Below are 12,154 nucleotides of genomic sequence, written 5' to 3'. Positions count from 1 at the left end.
CAATCTCTTATGTCTGAATTGCATGGAAACTCGAAAGCATTGTCAAATGTGATTAAACACGTTTAAATCTTAGTATATGTCTAATTTTTTAAACATGCTGAAAAGGTAGTAAAATTCTTAATAAATTGCGCCCTCTTGTGGCGGTACATTACAATGCATAGAGGGTCAATTTGATAAAACAGGCCCAAAACCTGGTAACATATATATATACCTCTGAACTTTTACATTTTGTATTGTTTCAGCTGAAAAGATCAGGTCTTGTGATTCATTTAAAAAGGTTCGCTTAATATATATAACATAACAGCGTAGTTCTGTAACATTTTTATTAATGATATGCAGTATAATATGACCTCAAAGTATTGAGGTTTGTTTTTTGATACAGACGGTGTACACAATTAAATGAATGTCTGTTTTTGTTTGCATTCTTGTTTTTAAGCTAGCTGGAAAAGTTTTGTGATATATTGAAACAAGACAGAATGACAATTTACAACTGTGGTTTTGTCATTGGAGTGTTTAGAGAATAACGTTTGTGAGGCGCCTCTCAAATCTGACGGCGATTCTTTGTCTGTGCTACTGGGAAGCTTTTCAGCTCAGCACATTTCGCCTTTAGAGTGGATCCACGCGTATATTCAGACTCAGCCGGCCAGCGCTCGACCCATGTGTCCTTACCCAGCATATACAGGTACCTGAGAGAGAAAACGCAAATGAACTGTGCAAAAAACTGTGCACCTTTTTGGGTGTTCAGTGCTATTACGATACTCACTGGTCGGATGTGCTCCCTGCGTGCCAAACATCAGCAATCCTCCCAATGATCAGATAGTCCTGACCCTCTCTTAAACCAAGCCCTGTCCTACAGGTCGCATGTGAGAGAAACATCCTCTTGTCATTTTTTTTCAAACCAACTTCTGACCCTGCAGAAATAAACACATAAACATGGCAATAGTCAGATTTTAGTCACATTTATTTAAATATATATGCAAGCTGCAATTATTTTGCTGAACACTGTATCTTTCCTGACATTTTCCTTCGTTCTGCCAAAGAATTGTTAAAGAAGAATGAAGGTATTGTTTTGGAATGGCTGAGTCAAAGTCTCACAAAGAATTGTGAGATATAAACTCACAACTGCAAGGTCATGAGAAATAAGGTCAGAATTGCGAGAAAAAAAGTCAGAACTGCGAGACACAATTCTGAGAGAAAAAGTTAGAATTTTAAGAAAAAAGTAAGAATTGCAAGATATAAACTCACATTTGTGAAGACAAAAGTCAAAATCGCAGGATAAAAACTTTATATCATGCAATTCTGCGAAAAAAATATCACAATTGTGAGTTTATATCTTGCAATTCTGACTTGATAACTCGCAACTGCGATTAAATATCTTACAATTATCTGAGAAAACAAATCTGAATTGTAAGGAAAAAAAGTCAGAATTGTGATATATAAACTCAGAATTGTGAAAAAAGTCAGAACTGCGAGATACAAACTCACAGTTTGTGAGAAATAAAGTCAGAATTGTGAGACAAACTCACAATTGCAACAAAAGAGTCAGAATTGCAAAATTCAAACTTGCACTTGTGAGAAATAAGGACAGAATTGCGAGATAAAAACTTTATATCATGCAATTCTGAGAAAAAAGTCAGATTTGCAAGAAAAATAAAGTCAGAATTGCGAGATCAAAACTTCATATAACACAATTCTGAGAGAAAAAGTCAGAATTGCAAAATATAAACGCGCAATTTCGAGGAAAAAAAGTCAAAATTGTGACATGAAAACTATATCATGTAATAAAAAAAAAAGTAAGAATAGTGAGTTTTTATAACTCGTAACTGTGATTATATATCTTACAATTCTGATAAAAAAAAGTCTGAATTGCAAGAAAAAAAAAAGTCAGAATTACGACATATAAATTCATCACAAGAAAGTCAGAATTGCGAGATACAAATTTGCATTTGCCAGAAATAAAGTTAGAATTGCAAGATAAAAACTATATCATGCAATTCTGAGGAAAAAAGAAACAGAATTGTGAGTTTGTTTCATGCAATTCTGAGAAAACCTTTTTTTTTTTTTTTTTTTTTTTTTTTTTTTGCAGAAATGGTCTTCCATAAAAAGGGGATCACACCAGATACTGAAAGCAAAGATTCACATACTTCTGCCACTACTGCTGGATCATTTTTCTAAATAAATAAATTAAAAAAGTATATATTTTTGTCTCATTTGTTAGATTCTCTTTGTCAACTTCTAGGACTTATTTTTGATTATATTTATGCAGAAATAAAGAAAATTCTCATGGGTTCGCAAACATTCAAGCAGCACCGTGTATATAAATTAGTGGTATGCGGTGAGGAAGTTTTGTTGTTGTTGTTGTTTTTCAAATGTAAATTCATGTCCCAGTCACATTTTCTTGGTTGAGTAAACATTAATTACACTATCTGAACAAAACAAACAAACTATTTTATATTTTTACATTAACAATGTAATCAATATTGTATTTTTTTTAAAGCCAAGCATGAACATCATCAAGTTAGTGTTTTTAAGCATTTTACATTTATTTCAAAATAAAAATTCAAAGTAGTAACAATTTAAACAATATTTTAATATTTTATTTGTGAACTCCCAAATAGCACACGTACGTCTGAAAGATGTCTTTAAAAGATCACTTGATCTGGAAAGGATCTGCTGTGTACAAACAGATCCTTTCCAGGTCAGATCTGTCTGTCTGACAGATGTCTGTAAAATGTCAGTTTTACATACATTCTAAATAATAAACATCTTAAAGGCATCTAATAGACCTCTGTTTGACATCGGATAAGAAACGTCCTACAGACGTATTGCAGATGAGCAAATACGTCTTCCAGATGTAAATGCAGACATCAAATAGATGTCTCCATGATCAGCTATACTTTTTAATAGTTAATTTTTAACTATTTTCTAATTTTTCGGATTATCAGTCATCAAAGCTCAACGCTTTAAAGGGGTCATCGGATGCCCATTTTCCACAAGTCGATATGAAATGAAAACTCTATAATATACTTTGGTTAAAAATTCTTAATGGTTGTGTAAAACAACACCCTTTTTACCTTGCCAAAATCAGCTCTGCAAAAATCATCCCATTTGGTCGAGGCTGCTTTAAATGCAAATGAGCTCTGCTCGCCCCACCCCTCTCTTCTCTCTGTGTTTACTTTAGCCGCGTTTAGCCGCTAAACTTGCTAACTAGCACATTATTAGGAAAGGCGACCGCAAAGATTCATAAAAAAAAAAAAAAAAACCTTAAACTCACTTCTGCTGTAAGTGAAGCTGGATGATGAATGATTTGCACGACATAGACGCATATATGTAGATCGGGCTGTGTATTCCCTTCACAAACAAATGTAATCCACTGCATCTTCAGCGGCTCAGATGTCGGAAGTAAATGACGACCACTATGTTCATTATTACATCCAGCAACACAACACCTCAACCGCTCAGTCGGAGATGTTTTTTGTCTAACTTACATCTCTGCTCCAGCATCGAAACAAAGAGGCCGGACTGTTACAGCTGATTTGAGGTAAAACGCTCATGTCAATCAACTATGGTGGGAGCGGTGTGACGCCACAACGACAGGCATCTGAGAATGGCTCAGTTTGAAAAATTAATATTTAAAACTAATATTTAAAATATTTATAATAATTAAAAACCACTGCATGGATTTTTGTCATTATAGGGTACATTTGTACATGCACTGCCAACACACATTAATGTTCAAACAACATGTAAAAGTGAACTTAGCATCCGATGACCCCTTTAAATAAAGGGGAAGCAAAAGAGACGTGGGCGTTACCTGATGGTGTTGCTTTTAAACATTTTTCTTTAGAAAAACAAGTGAATACATTTCTTAAAGTTATATTTTGTAATACTGGCGTTGTTTTATTTTTGTACTATGAATTTTTTTCTCATCCAATATTTTGAGACATTTTCTCATTTATGTATATATGTATGTTCTCTCGGGTGTGTACTTGATGTCTTGGTCATGCAGAAAAAATTAAATTCCACACAGAGGACAAGTGTATATATATATATATATATATATATATATATATTAGATAAAATTCTATAAAAAATTAGAGGGTACATTGAAACCCACACACACATTCGGCACTAGCTGCCTGCTTTTCCTTCACTAGTTCAACTTATCCATCAAAATAAAGTAACCAGCTATGACTTACCCTTTTGTATAATCTGGACGATCTTCATCTCGTACTGATCGTAGTGACACTTCTTTACACCGATCAATTTAACCTTGTAGGCTGAAGAGAAGACAACAATGAGACCAACTTATTGCCCCAACCGCCAATAAATCTGCCCCAAAATATTTACCATAATGTTTTCCATTGCATAGTTTCAGCCACCGTTTTCCTGAAGACATATTTCCAGGTTTTTGTACACAGCAATTACCTGTGCAGCAAGATTAAAAAGCTAAAATTATATGTATTAAAAATATTAAAGGGTTCATTCACTCATAAAATATAAAATAAATGCCATGGGTTGCAAGGGATCATTTTAACACTTTTTAAAGTGTACTATACATAAAAATATATAGCAATGTATACTGTACATATAAATACTATGTTATAATCTGCCAATATGTAAGGTTTCATGTACAAAGTGAAAGAAAGAAGATGAGACGGACCCTGTGAGCAGCGGCACACCTTATTGTCGCAGATAATACCCGGCTGATTTTTATTTTCAGGAGGAGAGTAGAACCTGCTACAGTTTTTATCTGAAACATCAGAGACCTTAGTTAGCCTTCATCACATAAAACATCTTTAAAATGCCCAATCTTCACAGCAAAGCAAACAATTAGCAAACATCACTAATAATGCAAATCCTATACATCATGATATTCTAGGACTTGATTTCCCAATTTTAAGTCTTTAAATCTTCTTTTTGATTAATCAATATTGATTCCAGTGCCACTCTTGTAAGTAAGATAAGTGGTTGCATGGAGCCCCACCAACTAAATTCATTAAATGCTATCCTTCTGCTCAAAAAAAAAAAAACATGCCTCATCTGATGGAGCTCAAATAAAAACAGAGAATAGACTCCATTGCCTTCAAATCTTTCAAACTTTAATCTTTAAGACTACCTTTACTACTTCAAACCTAACCTTCAAACTTCAAGCTTTTCAAGTGGAAGTGAAGTATAAATGTAGAAAAAATAATAATAAATGTAGTTTGACACTATTTTATATGGTGTGTATCTCAGATATTTGCATACGTTTGTATTTTGAACCCTAGGGACAGTCACACTAAAGTTTTAAAGTGGTAATTATTTATTTTTTTTATAATATGATTAATATCATGTTTTTAAATATGATGGTTTAATTCTAAACATAGTGATTATCTCTCAAATGGACACCCAACATAATATATGATATTTACCATCTAAATCTAACCATGTCATATCAACAATGGAAAAGTTGGTCTTCTATTAATTATCATGTTAATTATTTCGCCTTTTAGCCCCAACAGCAGGGGCACTTTTTACCCCAAATACCATACTTTTACATATTCATTTGTTATTTAAGAACTTTTGCTTTAATCATCTTAAACAAAACTGAAAATCATTAAGAAGTCCTTTGTCTCAAAAGATATTAGTGTATAATAATTTTAGTGCTTCTTATTTGCTACTGAAACATACAACATTTACAAAACATCAGATATTAGATCAAGTAAGCACAGAATCAACTTTGCACTGCTGGCCGCGATCGCGTCAAGAATCAGCCAGATTTGCCTGTGTATCTTCAAAAGGGGATGTTTTGGAAAGTGCTATATACAGGTGCTGGTCATATACAATACAATACAACTTTTATTTATAGAGCACAATTTAAAAACAACCGAGGTTGACCAAAGTGCTTTACAACACTATTAATAAATACACAGTAAAACAGACACAAATTATAAAACATAATATCACACAAGCTGTAAACACAGACGAGGTTCCTAAGGCCAAAAACACAGAACAATAGTTCAAGAGATGTTGAACGCCAAGGAAAATAGATAGGTTTTAAGAGTGGACTTAAAAACAGACAAGGTTGGGGCAGCTCTGATGTGAAACGGGAGATCGTTCCATAACTTTGGACCAACAACAGAAAAGGCACGGTCACCTCTGGTTTTTAGTCTTGTCCTAGGCACTTGCAACAAATTAAAATTAGTAGATCTGAGTGATCTTGATGGAATGTAAGGCTGTAACAAATCAGTTAAGTATTGTGGGGCCAGACTATGTAAAGATTTAAAAACAAACATTAAAATTTTATAATCAATTCTATATTTAACTGGCAGCCAATGAAGTGAAATTAAAACCGGCGTAATATTCTCGTATTTGCGCTTTCCTGTGAGAAGCCTGGCTGCTGCATTTTGGACTAACTGCAGTCGAGAGACACAAGACTGAGAGACACCGACATATAAAGAGTTGCAGTAGTCAAGCCGAGATGTTACAAATGCGTGCATAGCTATTTCAAGCTTCTTTAGAGATAGAAATGGCTTTACTTTTGAAAGAAGACGAATATGGTAAAAACAAGACTTAACCACTGTACTTATCTGCTTATCAAATTTGAGGTTACTGTCAAACAAAACACCCAGATTCCTGACACATGAGGTACTGTACAGTGATAGAGATGTACTTTTAAAATCATGTACACATTGATCAGTAGGACCGAACACTATGAATTCAGTTTTACTCTCGTTGAGGCTCAAAAAATTTGTTGCCAGCCAAAGTTTTAGCCCCTCCAAACAATCCAGAATAGGCTTAAAGGCATTATTATTTCCACGCTTTAAAGGAATATAAATCTGAGTGTCATCTGCATACAGATGGAAAGAGACCCCATATTTACTAAAGATAGACCCTAATGGAAGCAGATAAAGAGAGAACAACGCTGGACCCAGAATCGATCCCTGAGGTACACCAGATCTTAACTGTATCTCAGAAGAGGAATGGTGCCCAATATTGACCACAAACCTCCTATCAGAAAGATATGACCTAAACCATTGCAATACTATGCCCCGTAAACCAACGCACATTTCAAGACGTGAAATTAGAACATTATGATTGACCAGATCAAAGGCAGAGCTGAGGTCTAACAAAACCAAAGCCGTAAACTGGCCAGAGTCCGTAGTCAACATAACATCATTTAAAACTCGTAAGAGGGCTGACTCCGTGCTATGGCAAGATTTACAACCAGACTGAAACTTTTCGTAAATAGAATTATAAGATAAATGTGACTGAAGTTGGTTTAAAACAACTTTCTCAAGGATTTTAGATAAAAAAGGCAAATTTGAAATGGGACGGAAGTTAGACAGCAGTGTGGAATCGAGATTTGTTTTTTTAAGATGGGGTCTCACTGTAGCAAGTTTGAAATCATGGGGAACAGTACCAGTTTGGAGACACTTATTAATAACATATAATTAGAATATCTTCAAAAAGTTGATTTATTTCACTAATTCTATTCAAGAAGTGAAACTTGTATAATGTATACATTCATTCCACACAGACTGATATATTTCAAGTGTTTATTTCTTTTAATTTTGATGATTATAACTGACAACTAATGAAAACCCCAAATTCAGTATCTCAGAAAATTAGAATATTGTGAAAAGGTTCAGTATTGAAGACACCTGGTGCCACACTCTAATCAGCTAATTAACTCAAAACACCTGCAAAGGCCTTTAAATGGTCTCTCAGTCTAGTTCTGTAGGCTACACAATCATGGGGAAGACTGCTGATTTGACAGTTGTCCAAAAGACGACCATTGACACCTTGCACAAGGAGGGCAAGACACAAAAGGTCATTGCAAAAGAGGCTGGCTGTTCACAGAGCTCTGGTTCCAAGCACATTAATAGAGAGGTGAAGGGAAGGAAAAGATGTGGTAGAAAAAAGTGTACAAGCAATAGGGATAACCGCACCCTGGAGAGAATTGTGAAACAAAACCCATTCAAAAATGTGGGGGAAATTCACAAAGAGAACCACTACACACAGACGTATGCAAGACATGGGTTTCAGCTGTCGCATTCCTTGTGTCAAGCCACTCTTGAACAACAGACAGCGTCAGAAGCGTCTCGCCTGGGCTAAAGACAAAAAGGACTGGACTGCTGCTGAGTGGTCCAAAGTTATGTTCTCTGATGAAAGTAAATTTTGCATTTCCTTTGGAAATCAGGGTCCCAGAGTCTGGAGGAAGAGAGGAGAGGCACAGAATCCATGTTGCTTGAGGTCCAGTGTAAAGTTTCCACAGTCAATGATGGTTTGGGGTGCCATGTCATCTGCTGGTGTTGGTCCACTGTGTTTTCTGAGGTCCAAGGTCAACGCAGCTGTATACCAGGACATTTTAGAGCACTTCCTGCTGCTGACCAACTTTATGAAGATGCAGATTTCATCTTCCAACAGGACTTGGCATCTGCACACAGTGCCAAAGCTACCAGTACCTGGTTTAAGGACCATGGTATCCCTGTTCTTAATTGGCCAGCAAACTCGCCTGACCTTAACCCCTTAGAAAATCTATGGGGTATTGTGAAGAGGAAGATGCGATATGCCAGACCCAACAATGCAGAAGAGCTGAAGGCCACTATCAGAGCAACCTGGGCTCTCATAACACCTGAGCAGTGCCACAGACTGATCGACTCCATGCCACGCCGCATTGCTGCAGTAATTCAGGCAAAAGGAGCCCCAACTAAGTATTGAGTGCTGTACATGCTCATACTTCTCATGTTCATACTTTTCAGTTGGCCAAGATTTCTAAAAATCCTTTCTTTGTATTGGTCTTAAGTAATATTCTAATTTTCTGAGATACTGAATTTGGGGTTTTCATTAGTTGTCAGTTATAATCATCAAAATTAAAATAAATAAACACTTGAAATATATCAGTCTGTGTGGAATGAATGTATACATTATACAAGTTTCACTTCTTGAATGGAATTAGTGAAATAAATCAACTTTTTGAAGATATTCTAATTATATGACCAGCACCTGTGTATATATACACACACACACACACACACACACAAAATATCGTTATGTAAGACTTCTCCCGCAATGACTCTCCCAGCCACTAGGGAGCGCAGCCTGCCCCCTCTTGTAATGACTCTCCCAGCTATTAGGAGGTGCAGTTTGCTCCCTCTGACAGTGACCCTCCCAGCCACTGGTGGGCACTGTCTGATTTGTACTGTGAGAACTCTCCCTGCCACCAGGTGGCACCACCTGATGTGAACTTCTCATCAAGTTAATTTGTTGCACCTGTATTTTGTTCTATTTAAGTCTGGCAGTTTCATTGAGCTGTGTTCAGTCTTGAGCCTACTTTGTTTCTGTTTCTTTGTTGCCATTTGGTCATCTTTATGTTTTTGTTAGCAAAGCAATGACTGCCTTTTGTTTATATTGGAGACTGAATCCAAGTAAAGACTGCTTGTTTTTTTGGAGTTTGGAGTTACCTCCTAGTTTTTTTTTTTTTTTTTTTCTGCACATGGGTTTTCTACAAACAGTCCTCCCAAGTAGATCAGAGGTAGAACAGTTGTATCTTCTGACTGAGAGACCTGGGGTCAAGACCCATCTCAGAAGCTTTACCTCACTTCATTCTGACACGTTATTATTTAGAAAATATTATATAATACAGTTATATACAGTGGAGATCAAAATTGCAGAACAACCTACAATTTCCTACATTTCAAGGTCTCAAATTAGTCCTATTTTAAGTTAGCCTAAAAGGAGTAGAAGGGTAGCTTTCTAAGCATGTTTCATAAATTAATTGTATTCCAAAGTATAAAAAACCTAAATAAAATATTTGAAGATGAACTCTGCTCAAAATTAGAGAGCACTTACAGATACCTTTCAGTTATTGGTGTTAATCTGGCAGCTGGTGCTAATTTCCTTAGTTATATGACAAACTCTATTTAAGATTGATATCTGAGATTGCAAGTTGGCAGCAGTGGTTACTGTTACCTATTTTTTTTTTATCAATGTTTTCTACAAAATAATGATGTTGTTGTTGTTGGTGTTGGTGGTGGTGGTGGTGGTGGTGGTGTTGTTGTTGGTGTTGAATTTCTGTGCTTATTTTGTAAAACATATTGTAAATTGGAATTGAATTGTGAAATCTGTATCAATACCCAGCCCCAATTCCATACTGATATTTTAATGTTTTCATGTCTCAATCACATTAGTAATTTAAATAATGCATTAATTAGTCCAGTCATGGTTGTGTTGTAAGTATAAAGAACTACATTAGAGACCAAAATTAAAGTTTCATTAAAAAATAAAACACAATTGGAATAAAATGTGTGTGCAGACCTTTGTTGTAGTACTGGTACACTGTAACAGTGGAGGGCTGAAGGAATCCCACTTTAAATTTCTGATGCAGTGTAAATGAGATCACGTCTGTCTCCGTACTGGACACCTGTCACCAGAGATGTATTTCATGTTGCCTTCATTTACATCATGTTAAATAAGTATGAACTATAAGTTCTGTTGCTAGGATACCTTAAACAGGTGAATTATGAGGGATGCTCTGTCACTCAGGTTGTCCACCACTTGGAAGGTTTTGATGTAGCAATCCAGTGAATTTGAAAGCTATAAAGGCAATTCATTATCAGTTATCCAAAACCAACTATTGCTATCAAGATACAGCCTAAAGGTGTGGTCACAGTAGCAATGTCTTTTGATTCGAGTTTTGAAAGGATATATGATTGCTTATCTCTCACCCAGGCAAGTGGCCTGGTTATGTTGTTGTGTTTGGGCATGTTCTTTCTAGATCATCTCTATGTGTGAATGCTGACATCTCTGTAGATCAGTACAACCACATGTGAAGCAGACCCAGTGGAATCGCAGAGGAGGCAGGTGACATAAGGCTAAGCATCCTCTGGAAAACTCGGAGGGGACAAGACATCCTCAGTCTCATGTCATTCTGGCGTAAACCAGGCCTGCATCTGGGCCGAGTCAATAACTGTCCCCAGGAAGACGACTCACTGGCTGGGAGACAGAGTGCTCTTGGCTAAATTGATTTTCAGCCCAAAATGCTCAGAGGCGACACAACCACATCCACACACTTCGTAAAAGTGCGCAGGGCCAGAGACAGTTTGAAGGGCAGAACTATATATTGATAAGCCACCCCCTTGATTGTGAATCTCACAAATGGTCTGTGAATAGGGGTAATCTGGATGTTAAAGTTAGCACCTTTCAGATCCACCAATAAAAATAGGTCCCCGGGGCATATTTGCGCAAGGATCTGTTTCAAAGTCAACATTCTCAACGACCATCAGTGGACAATTCAGGTGTTTGAGAATGAGGATGAGCCTGAGCCCGCCATCTTTCTTGGGAACAAAGTAACAGCTGTAAAAGCCTGAGTCATTGTCTGTACGTCCCCTTTTGCAAGACTTTGCACTTCAACCCGGAGAACATGTGAATCGTAGCCCCGTACCAAAGTTTGAATAAAACTCTGAAGCAAGGGGGTCTGCAAGCGAACTAGAGGAGGTAAGCTCATTCTATGGTCTGCAGAATACAACTTGATATGCCCGGGATGGCTTTCCAAGCCCAGACCCAGTGGAAAGTGGTCCAAGTCTTTTCGAGTGGCAGGTTGAACAGAGCTTCCATGACCCAGAGCTAAGTGGGGGAACAGAATGTGAGCATGAGAATTCTTTTAAGTGTAGTCTGGCCTCAGCTGGACCTAACCCTCTTCTCTTCCTCTCTGTGTTGAGATCAGGGCGGCTTTTGTGGCTTAAGGACCAACATCACTTTGGGGGAGGGTCTCTGGTGTTGTAATGGGTAGCATTTAGCTATCTGAAGACGCTGTTGGAGCCCAGACTTCAACAGCGTCTTCAGACAGCACAGGCTTTGCAGGCTGCTGGGAGAATGGAGCCTTCTGGTGATTTCAACCAGCTGCTGAGCTAGAACATTTAGGCAGGAAGTGATGCATAGCCTGCAATGACCTCTGTTCCGCCATGAAGTGCTCAGCAAAACCATCCACGGCAGGGCCAAATAATTCCATGGGAAAACTAGGGAGTCAAGGAAGGTGACCTTGTCAATGTCCTTGATCTCTGTTAGGTTCAACCAAAGGCGCTATAGCATCACCAGTTTAGTCATGGTTATGGTCTTACCGATTGCCTGCTCAGAATTCGAGCCAGACTTGTCTATTGTTTGGAGAAGT

At 37.1% G+C, this 12,154-nt stretch overlaps 1 protein-coding gene across 2 annotated transcripts in view; it reads right to left on the bottom strand.

The window, feature by feature from the left end:
• Positions 1-344: 344 nt before the first annotated feature.
• The window catches only part of LOC127160270 (complement C3), a 64,698-nt gene continuing 52,888 nt past the window's right edge, over positions 345-12,154 (bottom strand). For both annotated transcript variants that reach the window (XM_051102929.1, XM_051102930.1), the window contains exons 35-41: positions 10,492-10,581; positions 10,303-10,408; positions 4,664-4,753; positions 4,351-4,428; positions 4,200-4,280; positions 764-911; positions 345-686 (exon numbers count right to left, since the gene is read on the bottom strand). In XM_051102929.1, coding sequence (XP_050958886.1) covers positions 542-686; positions 764-911; positions 4,200-4,280; positions 4,351-4,428; positions 4,664-4,753; positions 10,303-10,408; positions 10,492-10,581 — 738 coding nt within the window. In that variant the 3' untranslated portion in view covers positions 345-541. The remainder of the gene's footprint in view (positions 687-763; positions 912-4,199; positions 4,281-4,350; positions 4,429-4,663; positions 4,754-10,302; positions 10,409-10,491; positions 10,582-12,154) is intronic.

This window comes from Labeo rohita, unplaced genomic scaffold, assembly GCF_022985175.1.
Source record: "Labeo rohita strain BAU-BD-2019 unplaced genomic scaffold, IGBB_LRoh.1.0 scaffold_310, whole genome shotgun sequence".
NCBI lineage: Eukaryota > Metazoa > Chordata > Actinopteri > Cypriniformes > Cyprinidae > Labeo > Labeo rohita.
This window is presented reverse-complemented; position numbering and strand designations above follow the sequence as displayed.